Source organism: Choloepus didactylus, chromosome 1 (genome assembly GCF_015220235.1).
Source record: "Choloepus didactylus isolate mChoDid1 chromosome 1, mChoDid1.pri, whole genome shotgun sequence".
Classification (NCBI taxonomy): Eukaryota; Metazoa; Chordata; class Mammalia; order Pilosa; family Megalonychidae; genus Choloepus; species Choloepus didactylus.
In genome coordinates this window covers 91148408-91168165 of record NC_051307.1, presented here as the reverse complement: position 1 = coordinate 91168165, position 19758 = coordinate 91148408, and the positions used below count along the sequence as shown (strand labels likewise).

General features: G+C 43.1%; 1 protein-coding gene across 19 annotated transcripts in view; it reads right to left on the bottom strand.

The window, feature by feature from the left end:
• Positions 1–19758, bottom strand: part of KALRN (kalirin RhoGEF kinase) — a 749960-nt gene that overhangs the window by 682277 nt on the left and 47925 nt on the right. For 2 of the 19 annotated variants that reach the window (XM_037837241.1, XM_037837256.1), the window contains exon 1: positions 3240–3718. The exons of 15 other annotated variants lie outside the window; for them this stretch is intronic. In XM_037837241.1, coding sequence (XP_037693169.1) covers positions 3240–3306 — 67 coding nt within the window. In that variant the 5' untranslated portion in view covers positions 3307–3718. Of the gene's footprint in view, positions 1–3239; positions 3721–19758 lie in introns of those variants that run through there. 2 more of the 19 variants (XM_037837141.1, XM_037837156.1) reach the window with 2 other exon arrangements.

Below are 19758 nucleotides of genomic sequence, written 5' to 3'. Positions count from 1 at the left end.
AAGAGTTTTTCATTCTGCCTGTTTCACAACCAAAAAAAAAATTGTTAGGTTCCTATGGATACACCACAACCCAACAACAGCAAAAAGCAACATTGCTTCTCTTCTTTATATACAACTCATACTTCTTTATACAAGCTCTCTATGAAGGCAAGCCCCCATTACAAGGAATATTTCCTTAGTCACTGCCTGTAAGCACAGAACACAATCAGCAGAGTTGACAAATGCCTGGTAACAAACAGATGTAAAAACAGCATCTGTTATTATTGAGAATAAATCATCAAAATAATATCTGAGCAAGCCGGCAATTCATTATCCTATAAATCCTTATACATTGTTAAGAACAGTACTAAAAAATCAGTACATTTTATTTTTTAAATCATTACCCTTAACTGAACAATGATGTGATGGGGGTGACAAAAGAATAATCTGCAATTAACAAGCATAGACTGCTATTTCTTTGTAAAGTTTATTTCCTCTCCATGATACATTCTAATGTTTTCCTCTCTTTTCCTAGTGTGTCAAATCACAGATCCATTTATTCCCCAGTTATACCCAAGCAAATGAATCAGGCTGGGACACAGCTTGTTGAATATTTCAATTTCCTGGCCTTAACTCATCATACTCCACTTCTTATTTCTTATTTCCTCCTCACTTTTTTGAGGCTTGCTACTTTCAGTATGATAGGAGGCATAGCAATGATGATGGTGAAAAAGACAAAAATCCTAAAACAGACAATGGGGGCTAAATACTGTTATACTAAGAAAGATCTAAAAGAATTTTATTCACTGCTCAAAATAGCAAGTTTATCACTCATTCATTAAATATCAGTCAAGTACCTTCCATCAACTTTCTCCGTCTAGCATGCCACTTTAAAGCATATAATTTACTACGTAATGTTAACTGACATTAGTTACTAGAGGGAAGTTGCTATATCCAAAAATTTTGCTTAAACATGGATGTGGGTATGTACGTATGTAATATTGGAATAACCCAATTAACCAGAACTTGGCAACATAATTCACACCCAAAACCCAAGAGCCTGAAAATCAGAGGCCCTACAAAGTCAGGAACTGCTAATCTAAAGCTCTGATTAAGAAAAACCCTGGAGACACTACTTATGAAAGACCATAAACTTTAAATTATAGCCACATGTAGTGATAAAATATGTGTGAAAGAATACACCATTCTGAAAAACAACTTTTTTTTTTTTTTTACTATACAGGAGGACAGCTTAATCCATCAATCCATAAATTTGTTAGCCTGACATTTCCAAGAATGTCTGACATGTTTGCATGCACTAACACACTGAATTTCCCCAAAATTCTATGCTTGTAGGTATTACTATTATTATTATCCTCATTCTTCAGCTTAATCAATTGAGAGTCAGTTTGAGGTTAAATTATTTATTCAAAGGTCACTCAGAAAGTGATGGAGCCAGAATTTGAACCTAGGTTTGCAATTCATGCATTTTCTTTAAAAAATTAAAAATTTAGTATAGCTTATACATTAACATTTAGTTTCTTCATATAATTGGCATCATATGGATTATATTAGTTTGAATCTTGTTTTAATTCACAAAAGTATAAATTGTCTCTAAGCCTCTAACAATTCTTAATTAGACTCTTCCCAGCTTCTAGTTATTGCATACCACCTGTTCCTCTTTTCCCCAGGCTGTTTGTAGGAGAGTGAGAATCAGCTGTCTTCGTAATGAAAACTAAAATGTAAGGGTCACTTTCTTCATGCCAGGCACTGGAACAAGAATTTCACTTGTAGCTTCTCACTTAACCCCTACAGCAACCCTCTGAGTTGGAGCTACTATCATCATCATCAACTCTTTTTCCAAAAAAAGGAAAGGAGGCACAGAGAGGTTAAATAATTTGTCAGAGTTCATACACGTAAGGTGGTTTCACACCTGGTAGTCTACTCCCCCTACCCCTCCCCAGCTATGATCTGGACAGGTATGAAGTTCTGGCTCCGTTCTTAACACCCTCATCTCATCTCAAGTCTGGGCTCCCACTGGCCTGTGTCTAGAGCTAGAAAGAGCCTGCTTTCCTTGTGTGCTGGCCTGGTTTCCTCCATCTTTGATTTCTCCCCGATAAGGGCTCTGGTATACCTGCTCTTTGCAGGTCTCTGCTTCCACCTTGTACTGACCTCCTGGGACACTTGAGACTGTTCCCCATAGAGATGAACACACTTTGCTTGGGGTGTGTGGCAAGGCTTCCCTGGGACCATCTTTTTCCACTAGGGATTTCATTTAATTCTTGCCAGAACTTCTTAAAGGAACCAAAGCTTTTAAAAATAACATTTTTAAAAATCAATCACTAAACAAACTCCATAGAGGTTTCGTCTTACAATGGAGCGTCTGGATTTGTTTCACTTGATCAGAAGATTTTAATCACATTAATACCTGATGATGTAATATATTCAAGTCAAATTAACCTGAGGAATAAAACTGACTTTCACCTCCCTGTCCACAAATACTCCCAGTACATAAATTCTGTGCCAGCTCTATCTACAGATAATCCACAAAGGGAGCTGTCCTCAGCACAGGTACTATAGCTCCATGACCCTGAAGTATAGGGAGGAAATTAATGTGCACTAAGCACCTACTATGCACCTGACATGATGCCATGTGTTTTACATGGATGAATTAAATCATAATGCCACAAGACCCCCAGCAGATAGGCCTGGCCATGCCCATTTTAATGCTGGGGAAACAAGCCCAGAAGGCTCACATAATCAGCCTAAGGTCACCACTCTGGAAAGGGGTAGAGCTGAGAATCGAGCCTACATCTGTTTGCCCCCAGCCTCTTGCTGCAAGGTTTGCTCTTCCTGACATGCTTCTCAGGGTGTTCTATCAAGAGCCCTGCAAGACAGAGCTTAACTTGTCTTTGATGACATTTACTGAGCTTGACAGGATCCTATAATACAGATATTCCCCAAATGGACCTGTGAGCCCAATTCCCAGCTGGGTCACAAACGTCCTCGGGAAACAGTCTTTTGTTACTTCCCATGGGCTTTCTACTCTCCTCTTTTTCATTCTTTCTTCTCTCTCTACTTGCTTCCCACTCCCTTCTCTGCTCCCTTCTCTCTCTGCTGTGTCTGTCTGGGTGTCCGTGCTTCCTGTCTCTCTGTGCACTTGTCTGTGTCTATATGTGTATATCTCCCTGTCTCTCTTGCTCTCACATACACACACACTCACATACTCAACACTCAAGCACATGCACATGCCAGAATACCTCGATCCAGCAGCCGGAGCAAGCGGAGATACCAGAGATACCACTGGTCCCAGAAGCGGTCCGTCATCCCACCCTGAACTCATCCTTCACAGCCAGTCCCCTCAGCAGCGCCTTGTCCCACCACCGCCAACTCGAGGAGGCCGGAATCACTTGACGCTGGGCTCATACGCAGTCTGCTCTAAGCAAATGCCTGCCTGCGAAGACAGCCACCAGTCCTCCCACACAGAGGCTGACTGTGCCAGAAGCCTGTTTCACAGCAACAAAGGAACAAGTGCAGAACAAGCCGTGTGCAGACTGAGCCTGCATGGACCCATGGGGAGGTCAGAGAAGCAGGGAAGGGGGAGTCAGGGTAGGCTTTTGCAAAAAGGCAAGGTTTGACGTGGTCTTTGGAAAGAAAATCTATAGTCAAAGCCATGTCTTGAAAATCACATCCCAGAATCTCCCACCATCCTGCCTTCCCCTGCCTCCCAAGCCAGAGGCCAGTGGCTCTTCCCCTAGGATGGGAGTAGAAAGCCAGAGGCCCTGCCATCCTGGACTCTGGGGCCAGCCCAGAAAACCTGGAGCTCTGCTGCCTGACCCTGCAGGAACCACAGCCACCACCCTTCCACCCAAGACTGCTATGCCACGTGACCAGAGAAAGACCACAGACCCTTTTTTCCCACTTCCCTTCATGGATCCTCTGTTACAGTGGAAAGTGCATGGTCTCTGGGTCAGACATGGGTTCACATTGTGACTCTAACACTTACTAGTTGCCTGGGCTTGATCAAGTTACTTCAACTCCCTAAGCCTCAGCTTCCTCTGTAAACAGGAGAGAATAGCATCTGCCTCGCAAAGGTACAATAAGGCTCAAAGGAAAGGGAAGAATATAACATTTTTGGTACATATGGTAGACAGCAGTGCTCAAGCATTCGTTCCCCCTTCCTTCCAGCCCCTCTCCCTCTTGCTAGATTCTCAGTTCCCCACACATCCAGCATCCCATGGTTTCCCGCCTCCGTGCCCTTTACTCCTGCTCTTCCTGCTAAGAGCATGCCCTCCTTACTCCCCCATCTCAGCAGAGTCAAACCCTCCTAATTTTTCCAAGGTCTAACTCAAAAGCCACAGAATCTGGCCAGCCTTCCCTGATCTTCCCTCCTATATATTTCATTTTTTTCTTTCACTTTCCCCTGTGTATATGACTCTTCTCCATGACTTGAACATAAACTCCATGAGGGCAGAATCTGCTTTCTAATCATCTTTGTGTCCCCCCAAATTACCTTTCAAGCAGTGCCTTGAACTCTGCAAGCGCTCAAGGATTTACTAAATGAACAAGCAAGTCTGTGTACCCCATCCAATTCTGATTTTATGGCAGGGAGAGGAGTGGACCATGGCCTCAGCCCCTGGGCATGGTGTAAGGCCTGTGCAAGGAGGACAGGGCAGGCTGTCCTTGCCCTGCTGAGAAACCATCTAACAGGGAACTGATTACCCATGCAGTAAGGCTGTGCTCCTGGTGTCTGGAGTCCTGCTCACAAATGCGAAGCCCAAGGATACCCAGGTCCGGAAAAATCTTGTTATCTAAGCCTAAAAACTAACCAGCAGCCTCATGCACATTCATCACACACCCAGCCCACTCCAGCAATCCCCTATGACTGTCCTAATAGAAATATTGGCAACCCATTGGGCAGCTGGCAGAAGCAGGGCTTCCGCTTCAGCTCTTCCTTGGGGCCCAGGCCTCCAAGATAAGGCAGGCTGCAGATTTCTAGCAGAACTCAGAATGGGCAAGAGGCATGTCCAGAGGTCAGGGAGGAGGAGGGAGAACGGGAGCGGAGCTACCACCTCCACCCGCTTGCCCCTCCACCAGCACCACCACCACCATCACATTTCCTCCTTAAACAATCATGGGACTGAGCAGAGGCACCACTACCCAGAAAGTTACCTCTCAGGCTTTGTTAGTATTATTTTGTTATTACCTTAAATGGACAAGACTCCAGCATGTAGTTAATGCAAGAATGCAAACCCTTCCTCCTCTCTCCAGAGAGAAGTGTGCTGACCCGCAGTATCCCCTTCATGAATAACAAGAATCCATTGCTCACGTGTCCACTGCTTTTAGATCACCAAGCACTTTCACATCCATCATCTCCTTTGAGCCTCTTAACAACTATATGAGGTCTGTAGGATGAGTATCAATTTCCTCAATCTACAGAGGAGAAAACCCATGTTCCAAAAGGTTAAATAACTCACTTAGGGTCAAATGACTGGTAGGTGGCAGAGCTGAGAAACAAATGCATGCCATCTGTCTCCTTCCAAAAAGAATTTCTAGGGCTCTGGATTATTCCCTAGGGAAATGCTACATCTTTCCGTGAGACATGGAAGCCCTCCCAGTGGGGCAGGACCTGGGAAATGTGGCAGGTCCCAAGCAGGCATCCTCAGGGAGGCCCCTCCAGGGCAGTGCTGACGTGCACAGCTGAGTAGATGGCCTGAGTGTGGCTATGTATTGGCTAGCAAACAGCCTTTAGTCTTTTTCTTTGGTTCCTGACTTGTGGCTGCCAAGGGAGAACATCTCCAATAAGAATGCTGAGGGGTGACTTTTTCTAACACAACTTGGGAAAAATCTGAAATGAGAGGGTTGCATACACAGCCCCCAGCATGGCAAGGGACTTAGGGAAGAGCATCTGACTATGAAGCAGAAAGCCTGGGTGACCATGAGGACACAACGTAAAATAAAGGGCTCTAAGACTAATATCCCATGCCCCACTCTCAAGCCTGTACAAAGAGCTAGCCCTGTTCCCCTCCCGCTAGTAATCAAGGGCAAAGCATTCCACACAGCCTCATTTTCAAGGAGAGAAAGGGAATAAAGACTGTTAAAGATCTGATGCAAGCAGATCTCCCACTATGAGCAACCCTAATCTGAGAACATAAGCAATGCCCACTGGGTCAGGCCCAGGGGGAACCCATTCAGCCTGGGATTTTATTCAGGATCAGCTTCCACCCATCAAGTTAGGATCCTTGAAGCTCTTCAGCCTACCAATGCTCCTTTCTCCAACTCCCACAGAGCCACATAAGCCTCATTTTAAATGTAGCCTCTCTAGAAGTTGAATGCAATGTCCCAGGAGACTGTCAGAGTGGCCATTTAGCGGCAATGCAATTAGAAAGGTCGGGGATTTGGCCAGGACAAGGCCTTGTTAAAAGGTTTTTGTTGCTGTTTCTTAAATAACACTCCCATGGTGGCTCATTCTTTCATCATGGTCGAAGCAAGCACAGCCATTCCCACTGGCCTGCTCCCTCCAGTCCACACAGTCGGTTGCAGAGATGTGTTCTCCAGGGACAAGCAGCATCTCCTGGACAGAAATATCCCATCCCCTCCATAGGGCCAATGCCTGTCTGGGTGATCACCAGCATCATAGCATACATCTCTTTGCCATTCCTTCTTCTTTCCTTGGCACTGTTCTTTCTCCCTCCCTCCACCCACCCTAACATGAAAACACTGTGTTCCCAATCAGATAAAGCCAGCACAAGTGTATGGAGCAGAAGGCAAGCAGCACTGAGGGAGGAGAGAACCAACCATGTCCCAAATCTTCCTTACTCATCTCTCTGGTACCAAGTGACCACGGCTCCCTCGGCAGCACTGGCCTGCTCCTTGGACACATGGAGCTCTCTGAAGAAGGAAGACAGCACAGTGGCTGGTGTCTGTGAAGCAGGGTGAACCCATGGCATTCTCCCCCACCCCACCCCAGGAAGTGGGCTCCCCCAGGCTGCCATTTTGCCCTGCAAGCTGTTCTTCAGTTGCAACATGCATCAAACACTCCAGCAGACACCATCCTCAGCCACCTCCTACATCACTTCTGTCCCCTTGGCGATTAGCACCCAAATGGTGAAGCAAAGCCTGTGGCAACACATTCTCAGTGATACCATCCATGGGGTGGGATGGACTCCCATAGTCTCTCTCTCATGAGAACTGGTGTTCCCAGGTGAAGAGGTTCCTTCGTGTCACACCTAAGGACAGCATTGAAGACAAGCATCACTAAAAACTGAAATTCAAGTCTGCCTCTCCTGGGAGGGCTTCTCCAGCTAACCACACTCATTCTCTATTGCAAAGGTTCTCAAACTTTAATGGGCAGCAGAATCACCTTAGAGAGTTGGTTATCCATGCAGATAGCTAGGCCTCACTCCCAGAGGCCTGCATTTTTAACAAGCTCCCCAGGTGATTCTGAAATGGTAATCTATCTGCCTGCTCTCCTCTCTTACACTCAGCACCAACTTCACTGAACTATTTTGGTTGAATTCTAGAGTGCACCCCATCTTCCCACACTCCTAGGAATCCAGAAGGGAGGGGGATTCTGAGTCCCTCATTAGACCAGGGGGTCCTGGAAGGTAAAGGGAGGTCTCCTCCTCCTCTCAAGGCTCAGTGACACACCCCACATGCAGGCCCCTATGGGAAGGGGTGGAGAAGCTGATAGCCAAGAAGCTGAGAAAGCAGCCTCATCTCTCCACAGGTTCCATAAAGTGTTCATTCTGCCGCAGTTCCACCACACACCTGTACAATGGCTTTACATGTCACCTCAAATATCAGGCCAGGCAGCGGAAACGAAAGGCGGAAGCTAATTAGCCTGCCTTGCTCTGGCTTTCGTGTCGCTTTCATCCTTGCCCACCTCCAACCTCCACTGAGATCTTTAACTCTCCCGGGGCCAAGGGAGGCCCCAGCCTGCAGGAGACTTGGCTCAACTGGGAGCAACTGCTCTTCATTCAGTACCTCCCTTACCCCAGCCCTCTGGGAATTTATAATTCCCCCACAAGTCAATAGAACCCCCCTGTTGCCCTGAATTCAAACCACAGCACTGTACACCCTCACCTCCAGCCCATGTCCAAGAGCCAGATTCTTCCCCTTTTCTCTGCCTTACCAAAGCTCACCCGTCCTGTGCCTCATTCCCTCTTGAAAAGTATTATAATAACTTCATCCCCTCTAAAGTATTCATGATGAAAGCTTAATATTTAAGCCCTTGGGGAATATTTACATTTTTGGCAAAAGATAACCCCTTAGGTCAAAGGAAGGCTCATGGAAATTCAGGCATTAGGTAAGCAGTTATGGGGAGGAATATTTGGAGGTAAGGAGGAATGTCCATTACTCTCTCTTCCCAAAGCCTTTATAGGCATTGGTCTGTCAGGTCAGCCTGAGGAAGGCAATTTGCAGAGGCAGGGGATATGTCCACCCTCCCTAATTGCTCCCCTGTCCTTCCATTTCTACTCAGAACACAACACCAGACTGGTTGCCTTCCCAAAGCACCTAAGTTATAAAGTAGCTCTTCTTGAAGGAAAACAAATTTTAAAAAGCTAATAAACAGTTGGAAAGACAACCTCAGAACCTGACCAAAAAGGCCTAGGTAATCCAGAGAGTTCATTTCTGCCCCTGTGTTTCCCTTTCAGCTGGTTACATGGTTGCCCCGTCCACTTCTATTCAGGGCAAACTCATTTTCCTGACCCCTCAAAAGAGACAGTGTGACTCCGTGACCTAAGGCTACTTCAAGCCTACTGTTCTCCGCCCCACTCTACCTCCAAGGTTTGCATATGTTTCTTTTAAATATTCCTCACATCTCTCAATCCCCAGAACTTACCTTCAGAAATCTAGGAAAACTTAAGTTGTCAACTGCTACATCTGAAACTTCATACCTCAACCAGCCTATGGTGCATTCTCTCTCTTCTCTTTTTATCCACACCCTTCTCTCTCTTCTTCATATCATCTGAAAACTTTTACAAGTAGTCCCCCTAAACACAACTCCCAGTAAAAACAGGCACTGCACCATGATGACTCAGGTTGATAATAATAAATATGAACGAAGTTCAGCAAAATCAAAAAGAGCCCACTGTATCATCAAATAATTACTAAACTATGGTTACCACATACCTAGAACTAAAGTTTTTTCCCTACATTCTGGTTTTTTGTTTTTTTTTGGGGGGGGGGGGGGAGAAACTTATAATTTGTGTATGTCCTAAAGGGTAACCCACTATTAAATCAGAATATTTGACTAACCTGATTGCCCTGACTCCTCCACCACCAGGCTGGATAATGGGATTTGCTGTACACTAGTCCATTTGAATTCTCTCTTCCTTTGCTGTTATTTGCAAACAGAAAAGAATGGGTTACAGGATCACTGCTTTAGTTTCCAAGCTGCTAGAACAAATACCATACAATGAGTTGGCTTAACAACAGGAATTACTGGCTCATGGTATCAGAGGCTATACGTTTGCTTCCTCCCAGGGTCAGTATCTTCTGGCTGGCCAGCAATCTTTGGGGTTCCTTGGTCTTATAGTTTGCTAATGCTGCCAGAATGCAAAATACCAGAAATGGATTGGCTTTTATAAAAGGGGGTTATTTGGTTACAAAGTTACAGTTTTAAGGCCATAAAATGTCCAAGGTAAGGCATCAACAACAGGGTACCTTCACTGGAGAAAGGCCATTGGCATATGGAAAACCTCTGTTAGCTGGGAAGGCACATGGCTGGCATCTGCTTGCTCCCACGTTGCGTTTCAAAATGGTGTTCTCCAAAATGTCAGCATCAGCTTTCAATGGCCACCTTCAAAATGTTTCTCTAAGCTGCAGTTCTACTGAGTTCCTTCTGTGTGTCAGCTCTTTTATATGGCTCCAGTGATTTAACTAAGACCCACTCTGAATGGGTGGGATAACACCTCCATGGAAATTATCCAATCAAAGGTCTTGCCCAGTTGATTGAGTCACATCTCCATGGAAACACTCAATCAATAGGTTCCAACCTAATCAACACTAATACATCTGCCCCCACAAGACTGCATCAAAGAACATGGCAATTTGGGGGACATAATACATACAAACCAGCACACTTGGCTTTTCTGTCACATGGGAATGCATGTGGTGGCATCTTCTCCTTTCTCTTCTTGTTCCATTGACTTACAGCTTCTGGCTGCTTCCTGTGGCTTCTCGCTCTGTCTGACTTTCACTCTGCTCATACAGGACTCCAATAATCCAGATCAAAGCCCAACCTGATTCAGTGGGGCCACACCTTAACTGAAGTAACATCTTGAAGAGATCTTACTTACAATGGGTCTACACCCACCAGAAAGCATACCAAGAACATGTCCAAACTGGAGTGTATAATTCAATCCACCTTAATCACCTTACTTTTTGACAAATGAATTCTACCTATGGTCTTAAAAATAGTTGATGCCCATAAATTCTGTAAATAGCTCTTCATAATCTTGTTTATGCTGTTATGTTAATTTGTAAGCCTTCCAGGTGCTAGGAAAAGGCCAGAGCTCTGGAAACAGACCAAATGGATTCAAATTTCAAAACTTCTAGCTGAATAATTTTGCACAAATGATTTAACTTCCCTGAATCTCAGTTTATCTTTTATATGAAGATAAGATTGATATCATAAAACTTGAACAATCTAAATAAGGAATAAATGAAATAATATTTATAAAATGCCAAGCAATGTAATGATGCATTGCAGGGGCCTAAAAAAGGTTAGAGCACTCTCCTACAAAAGGAAACAAAGTTCAGGTCAGGTTGAAATTCTTCATTCATGGGACTTAAATGGACAAATAAACCAGTTTAAAAAAAAATGTCAACTTTGCCATTGAGGACAGTTTAAGCAGAGAGGCCCTTATGAAGTTCCAAGTTAGGGACAAGTCATCACTCCAAGGACCCCAAGCTTCTCTAGCTACCCTTTCAGGAGAGGGCAGATTCCTAGATCTTATTTTTCTGGTGACCTCCCTCCCTCAAAAGGAAAAAAAGAAACCCAACTGCCTCAATTCATCTGATTTCCTCCTTCAAATAGTGGCTGGAAAGTTGCAAGAAAGATTCAATAATGAAAAATCCTTTGGCGATACCCATGTGAACCATGGGGAAAACCCTCAGCACTGAGGGCATGGGATACTATGGAATCCCTTAGAGGAGTTTCCATATAGTGAACTCCAATGATTTGGCTTCCCTAAAAGTACATCAATTCTGGCTCCATATTAGACAGAAAATAAAGATCTCTGAAGGAAAAAAACAAAAACAAAAACAATAAAACTTCAAGAAAAAAAATTTACAGTCTTAGGGTAGGAAGGTTTTACTAAGCAAGACATTAGACTCAATATATTGGCTTGTATATGAATTTTTTAAATCTCTGGAAGGATACATAAATCACCTTAGGAAATAGGTGGCTGGACGACAGCAGTTGAAAGGGACACTTTTCACTGTATATCCTTTTACATCTTTTGAATTTTGACCATTAGGTTCTGTCACCTAACTTTTTAAACATTACTTTAAAATGATGGCATCAACCCAGGGGTGTAAATCTCCCTGGCAATGCAGGATATGCCTCCCGGGGATGAATCTGGACCCAGCATCATGCGATTGAGACCATCTTCTTGACCAAAAGGAGGATGCAAAATGAAATGAAATAAAGCTTCAGTGGCTGACAGATTTCAAACGGAGTTGAGAGGTCACTCTGGTGGACATTCTTACGCACTATATAGATAACACTTTTTTAGGTTTTAATGTATTGGAACAGCTAGAAGTAAATACCTGAAACTACCAAACTCCAACCCAGTAGCCTTGGCTCCTGAAGACAATTGTATAACAATGTAGATTACAAGGGGTGACAGTGTGATTGTGAAAACCTTGTGGATTGCACTCCCTTTAACCAGTTTATGGATGGAAGAATAGATAAATGGGGACAAAAACTAAATGAAAACTAGGGTGGGAGGGGGGGATGATTTGGGTGTTCTTTTTTATTTTTATTTTTTATTCTGATTCTGATTCTTTCTGGTATAAGGAAAATGTTCAAAAATAGATTGGGGTGATGAATGCACAACTATATGATGGCACTGTGAACAGCTGATTGTACACCATGGATGATTGTATGGTATGTGAATATATTGCAATAAAACTGAATTTTTTTAAAAATGATGGAGTCAAGAATAAATCAAACTGTTCTTATAACCCAGCTGTTGTCCTGTGAGAAGACCAAGCTACCTGGAAAGGCCACATGCAGGAGAACCAAGGATGGCACAGACCCTCAGCTAGTCCCAGTCCCAAGCAGCACCAACTGCCCCTGGGAGGTGAGGCCACTTTGGAGCCTCCAGCCATCCCAGCTGACACCATACAAAGCAGAAGAACTGCCTGTTCAACCCTTAATTATAGCGAAAAATGATACATCGTTGTTCTAAACCCCTAAGTTTGGGGTGGTTTGGTACAGAGTAACAGATAACAAAAACAGGTATTAGTGTATGGAAGGCAGTTAAAACCACAGGACCGGATGAGATCACCAAGGAAATACTAAAAGGAATTCTGCCTTACTTCATCTAGAAGACAAATACGTGGCCAGTCTCAGTCCACTTCTATTTATCTTAGATATCTACCTAGCTTAGAATTAGAATTCTAAAGACCCGGGGTTGTCATACAGGATACTTAATTAACGTGCTTGAGCCAAATTTTAAAAAGCAGTCAGATTTTCTCTGGCAGGAAGGAAATATATCTGATTTGGCTGCTGGCTTTGACAATGAGAGCTGCCTTTGCCAATTCATATAAATCTGCAGCTCCAAGATTTTGAAGAAAATATATTTAAAGCCTGTATACAATATCAACATGATAGAAAATACATTTTGCAGCAATTTAAACTTATGGCAAAAAAAAAATGTTAAATGTCTAAATGTGTGAGAAGCTATAGAGCTGTTTAATATTCTTTTAGGACATCCATAAGCAAAAAAAAAAAATCTGAGACCCACTGAACTACATACAGTATACCCATGCATTGGAATATTATGCAGCATTTTCACTGCTGTAAGATTTCATTGTGTGAATATATGAAAATCTAATGATTCTGCTCCTAGTAGACATGGTGGTTGTCTCCAGCTTTTTGCTCTTATGAATAACCCTGCTATGGACATTATTTCCTCTGTCTACTATGGTCCCACCCCAACCCATTCCCTGCCCTGCCACCATTGTGGGGGGTGTGCAAGCATGTGTGTGTATCTAGTAAATCCAACTATGATCATGTTAGTCCTATACTTAAAACGCTTCAACCATTGTCCATTGCCCTAAAAGTCCCAAATCCTCCTCCAACAGCTTTATCTCCTGCCATTCTCCTCCTCTTGCCTCTCAGCTGCAGCCACACTGGCCTTTCTCTGTCCCTTGATTCAGCTCAGCTTTGAACAGGACCTTCCCTTCCTTCCAGGCCTGGCTGACTCTTTCATTCTCAGCTTAAACATTATTCTCTCAGGATAGACAAACACTAGGTCGGGACCCCTGCCTTTGTACACTTTTTTATTAATTACTTAATTAGTTACTATTTTTTACTCTGTCTTTAAGTTCCAAGAGGGCAGGTAGAGCTGTTTCTTATTCCCTTTGTAAACCGAATGCCTGGCACTTAGCAGGTGCTCAAATATTAAAATGTGTTGAAAAAGTGAATGAATAAATAAATAAATGAGTAAAAGACTTGTTCTAATGTAAAAAAAAAAAAAAAGAAAGATGAGGCATTCTGTGAAAAAGTCTTCAGAATATATTGTTTGGTAAAAATACTAGGTATATTACAGTATATTTAGTATACTTGCTTTTGATAAGTAAGGTTTCAGATTTGCTTATATTTACAAAAAGAAACAATGGAAGGATTCACAAAAAAGTAAAACTGATGGTTATCTATGGGAAGAAGGGGCCAGGTAGGCAGGCATAGGGCTCAGATAAAAACCTTTTTACATCGTATGGATTTTTGAACAAAGTGAATGCATTATATTTGTGGGGTTTCTTTAAAAGTCCTCATGGCAAGAAAATAAAAGAATTAACAAAATTACAAAAACATAAACCATGTTAAGAGATAAAAACAGGAGACAAATATTTGCCATGTTTGTAACAATACATCATACAAAGGGTTACTATCCCTAATTCACAAAGAGCTTCTAAAAATCAATAAGAAAAAGTTGAACTTAATTTAAAAAATGGGTCAAGAATATGAACAGGCAATTCACAGAAGAAGAAATACAAATGATTGATAAAAATAAAAAGATGCTGACCTTTACTAGAGATCAGGGAAATGCAAATTAAAGCAATAACACCATACCACTTTTTACCTATCAGAATGGCAAATATATGTATAGGTGAGTAAACTGATATAACACTTTTAGAAATAGATTTGATAGTGCCCATCAACATTTCCAAAGTGCTTATCATTAACCACAGTCTACTTCTAAGACTCTCACAGCAATACCTGCACTCACACATATATTATAGTGTTTTCTGCAATAGCAAAAAAAAAACTGGAGGTTATTTAAATGTCCAACAATAAGGGACTGGTAAGATAAATAATGATACAGACGGTTATACTTTGAAGCCATTAAAAAGGACAAGCAGTTTTATATACAGTGACATGATGTGCATGATATATTATTGGGCAGTAGACCTGCAAAATAATTTGAAATACTTTGTATGATCCCATTTTTTGTGCAAATAGATACAGATCTATAGATAGATGCACACAAACTATGAGTGTGTATTTGAATGTGCACAGAAAAAGAGTTCAAACTGTTAACAGTACTTATCCCTGAGGAATGGGGAAGGTGGTTATAGAACTGTATTTTATAAATGTTTATGTCATTAAAATTTTTATCCATAAGCATTTATTACTCAGGTAATTTTGAAAGCATTTAAGTATTCAGTCTGACTGAAGTAGAAGCTCAGATCCTTTTCTGGGAAATGGGGTGCTCCCTTAGGGCAGGAAAGAAATTTCTTCTCCACCTCCCCACTCAGAATCCGGAATATGAGGTGGTCCCCAGAGAACCCACGGGTCATAAATTATCAACTGTCCAGACTTACACACTTAAGTGACTGCAAATGAAGTTCCATCTATAGGTCTAAGAAAATACTATTAATCCCTCACTTTGCTCCACAACCCTTACTTATCACAAAAGTCTGAATAGTCGCTCATGAATTTCATGAGAATTCAGTTAGAATCTCAACACTTCCCACGCCATTCATTTATCCCTCACTTAGACACCTTGCTGGACTTTGGCCAGCAACGGCAACTGAAACAACTACGTTTCCACTCAAATTCCAATTCTGCAGGGCAGTGACTGTCCAGAGCTTGGTGTTGAAGTTCCTGAGGACACAAGCAGGATGGATGGGGAAAGAGTAGCATGATTAATTAGTGATCTCTGCCAAAGGCACAGGGGGATGAGCCTTGCCACACATGCTTTCAAGTCTGCCATCCTGCCCTTGTAAAATGGGCTGACACTTACGCTTTAAAATCTCCCATCTCTCCTTAGAGTGAGTGTTATACTTCAGTTTGGAGGAGCTGAAGATGGCAAGAGAGGAGTGAGGGTGAAAAAAGGTAAAAGCTCACTTTGCGTCATTAAGTGGTTTGTCTATCAGAAGACAGTGTAGAGATACTGAGGAAAGCGAAGAGGCCCCTAACAGAAGATGTGATTCCAAACAGCTGCAGATGGAATACTGAACATCTGGGTGCAATGCAGGACTACGGCAAGCTCTGAGCCTGGGTTCCATCTGTCACATCTTACTGAATTCCACATCCTGAGGATTCAGCAAGTGTCCCCACATAAGAACACAGCTTTCACAATTTTGAAACATCCAAATGCCCTGTTAATTGAGAATTCACTTGTCTTCCCTATTCCCCAACCAAAAACAGAAAAAAATCCCAGAACTTCACATGTTGTAACTAAAAACACTCAATAAACAAAGCCAGTCCTCAGGCTCCCTTGGGGAGTAATTGTCTAAGAATGCTTCTTTTCTTTCAGCTGGTGAGAGAGAGACAGACATGCTAAGATTGTATGGAGCTCATCTTGAACACATTAACTTTTCCAAACACTGATGTACAACTTGTGTGCAGTGAGGAGGCTGCCAAGGATACCGCCCCCCGCCCCCATGCCAAGTCCAACTATGGCAACCTCAGGGGTTGAGAGAAAGTGGTCATGGTGGAGCCTTAGGAGGGGGGATAGGAATTCAAAAGGCAGAAGCCAAGGCCCAGCCACCAAGACATACCACGGGGAGAGGCTGCACATCACCTGCGTGGGCACTTGAAAACTTGGGTTTGGACAACCCATTTCCAAATTGGGATGAGAGAAGCAGAACTGATATCTTGACCCCTTTTACAGGCCCTATTTCTAGGGGTCGAGTCGGCAATCAGCCCAAACCTCCTTCTTCCTCACCCATCCCTCATCACCTGTAGCCCAAACAATCACACACAGTGGCCCATCAGCATGAGAGGTTTTTCAGTCTTTAAATCTTTTCTCTTCTCCTCCCCAGCTGGGGATGGAGTCCATTCTCATTGGGGTGTTTGGGGATATCCTCCCTTGTCATCCATTCACGGATAACAAGATACACCAAAGGCATCTACTAAGGCAAGGAATGGTCTCTTCATATGTCAGACTAAGGTAGACTCACCAGTTAGGTTCTCCCGGCAGCTCTGTTGGTCTTAACCAGACATTTTCCAAACCAACTGATGCCACCAGGGCCTACCCACATCCATCACCCTGCCAAGATTCCCACTGGAAATCAATGTCCTCCCCCATCCCCTCAACCCAAATATATTTAAATATTTTATCACCATCAAGACTCTGGAACTAACTGCCTTCATATCCCAATTCTACCACCTACCAGATGTGTGAGACTGATCAAATTACTTAACCTCTTTGTGCCTCTGTTTCCTTATCTGGAAAATGAGGATGCTAACAATAGCATTTAAATAAATTAATAAATATAAAGGGCTTAGAATAGTACCTGTCACACAGTAAGTACTACATATGTATTTATGATTATCATTATCATTATTATGTGTTGAGCATTCACTCTCCATGCTAAGCTATCTATTTCCTCTGGACCATGACATACGCTTTTCCCAAGCTTTGGAACATTGTTTCCCACCCTGCCCTGCCATCATCTAGCTATCTGTGCTAACTCTCCAGCTCCTGGTGTAGATATTTCTTCCTTCAGGCAGCCCTCCCTGACTCCCTAAGTTGACTAGGTATCTCTGCATATGCCCCCATCACACCCTGTACTTCCTCAGTGCCATCGTATATTCCAGTTGGCTATATGGCTGTCTCTCCCACCAGGTTCCTGTTCATTGCTGTATTCCCAGTGCTTGGCATAGAGAAGGCACTCCATAAATATGTGTTGCATGAGTGAACAAATGAATAAGTGAATGAGGAATAGATGAAAGGAAGTTTTCACTCATCCAACAAGCATTTACTAGATATCACACACTGGATTATGCCTGAAAAATACACAAAGGAACAGAACACTGAAGCTCACAGGAATAGAGTTTCTGCCTGCTAGAACTCAAGGAAAATGAGGGGGTGGAGGTGGCCATGTCCAAGAAAGGAGGTCACCAAGCACAGGAAGGAAGGGATGACTCTTGGAGGGGAATGCAGGTTTGCCTAGGGTGGGTCTGTTTAACTTGAACCAAGCAACAGACAGAAACCTTGACCCCAAGATTCTGTTTATCAACCTGCATGTGAAGAATAAATAAACTCTGCATGACTTACAGAAAACAAAAGAAGGACTCTTCTTCCTAAAAGTGCTTTATTTACCCAAGGATTACTCTAACTCTTTCAAGAAAAACCCTGGTCAGGTCAAGGTATCCCTGCTGTCTGCAGACTGTCTTCACTAGATGCGCAAACTCATGTGGACAGAGATCACCATTTGTTCATCTTTATACCCCTTCCCGCTCCTGCCTGCCAAGTGCCTAGCGTGGTGCTGTGGCCAGAATAAAGGGACAACTGAAGAATCTAAACAGGGAACAAGTCACTCATTTTATTTCACTTATTCCCTTCTACATTTATCACCATGGTTTTTAGCTTTGATTTGTTTATTCCCAAAGGAAAAAGAAACAAAGAAACTTCAGGAGTTAAAAGAGTGTTTGTTGTTTCTTCTACTTTCCTTTCCTGAAGCAGAACCAGCACCACCATCCTGTCCCCCAAATAAAGCCGGCTGTGTGATTTTGGAGAAGATCTACTTGGCTGTAGCTTTGCCAGAAGCTTTTGATAGCTCAGGCTCACTGAAGGAAAAAAAAGGAAACAGAATTTCTACTTATAGTAAGAAAAAGCTGAAGCAACTTTTCCCTTGGAGATTACATCATAGATACTTGAGGTTATGTTTTCCATTCTGGTTGCTCTAGAAATGAAGGCACACAGGATCTTTCCCTCAAAGAAAAGTCCAAGCCTGAAAGTCCAAGCCTGGCCAGCTACAGGCGGCAGTGGTACTCCCCAAACCCAGAGTGGATAGCAGGGGAACTCCGGGCACTGCACCCTGTGCAGATGCAGCACTGCACTTGGACACCTGTCCCGGAGTATTCAGAGAGAGACACACTGCCTCCATCATGCAAGGCCTCTGTTACCACCATCCTGACCATTCTGAGTGTCATCTGTGGCATGTCATGTCATGAATTTCAAAAGCAGATAAAGTGAGTTAGAAATTATCTGCCCCCATCGTTCCCATCCTTCTCATGGATAATGAAGAGTAAACCAGTAAGGCCTGTGACTTGGAACCAATAAAGAGAATGTCCTTGTACAATGAATAGTAGACAGAGAAAACATGTGTGGATGGCTATGTGTCAGCACATATACGCACATGTAGGTATGAATACAAAGGGGTGTGTCAGGCAGTAAAAATTAGCCTGGATAACATTGGAAAATATAACCCTAAGCACTGTGCTTGCAGTTACGACAGCTGTGTCTCAGCCATCAGACACAGTCTCCCTGGGAGACTAACCAGGTTGGGAAAATGTAGGTAAGAAGGGTAATTTGGGAACTGACAACTTGTTTTTTCCTGATATCTATGAAACTGAATGCACTCTGACATGAAGGTACATAAAAATGCTGCTCATTGAATAAAAATATATTTACAGGGCCCCCCGAGGAGCTGGGGGAAAATGCAGAAGTGTTGGACTTCCTCACCTGGACTGATGCTGATGTTGTCATAAACATTGAGGACTGGTGGTTTGATGTTCCGAGCCCTCTATCATGGAACTTGCCCTTATGAAGCTCGTTACTGCAAAGGAGAGGCTAAACTTGCATATAACTGTGCCAAGAGTCTTCTCCTGAGTGCCTCTGTGGCTCAGATGTGGCCCTCTCTCTCTAGCTAAGCCACCTTGGCAGGTGATCTCACTGCCCTCCCCCCTACGTGGGACCTGTAGGGGTGCAAATCTCCCTGGCAGCGCAGGATATGACTCCCGGGGATGAATCTGGACCTGGCATTGTGGGATTGGGACCATCTTCTTGACCAAAAGGAGGATGCAAAATGAAACGAAATAAAGTTCCAGTGGCTAAGAGATTTCACATGGAGTCGACAGGTCACTCTGGTGGACATTCTTATGCAATATAGGGATAACACCTCTTAGGTTTTAATGTATTGGAATAGCTAGAAGTAAATACCCAAAACTATCAAACTCCAACTCAGTAGTCTGGACGCCTGAAGATGATTGTATAACAATGTAGCTTACAAGGGGTGACAGTGCGATTGTGAAAGCCTTGTGGATCACACTCCCTTTATCTAGCGTATGGATGGAAGAGTAGAAAAATG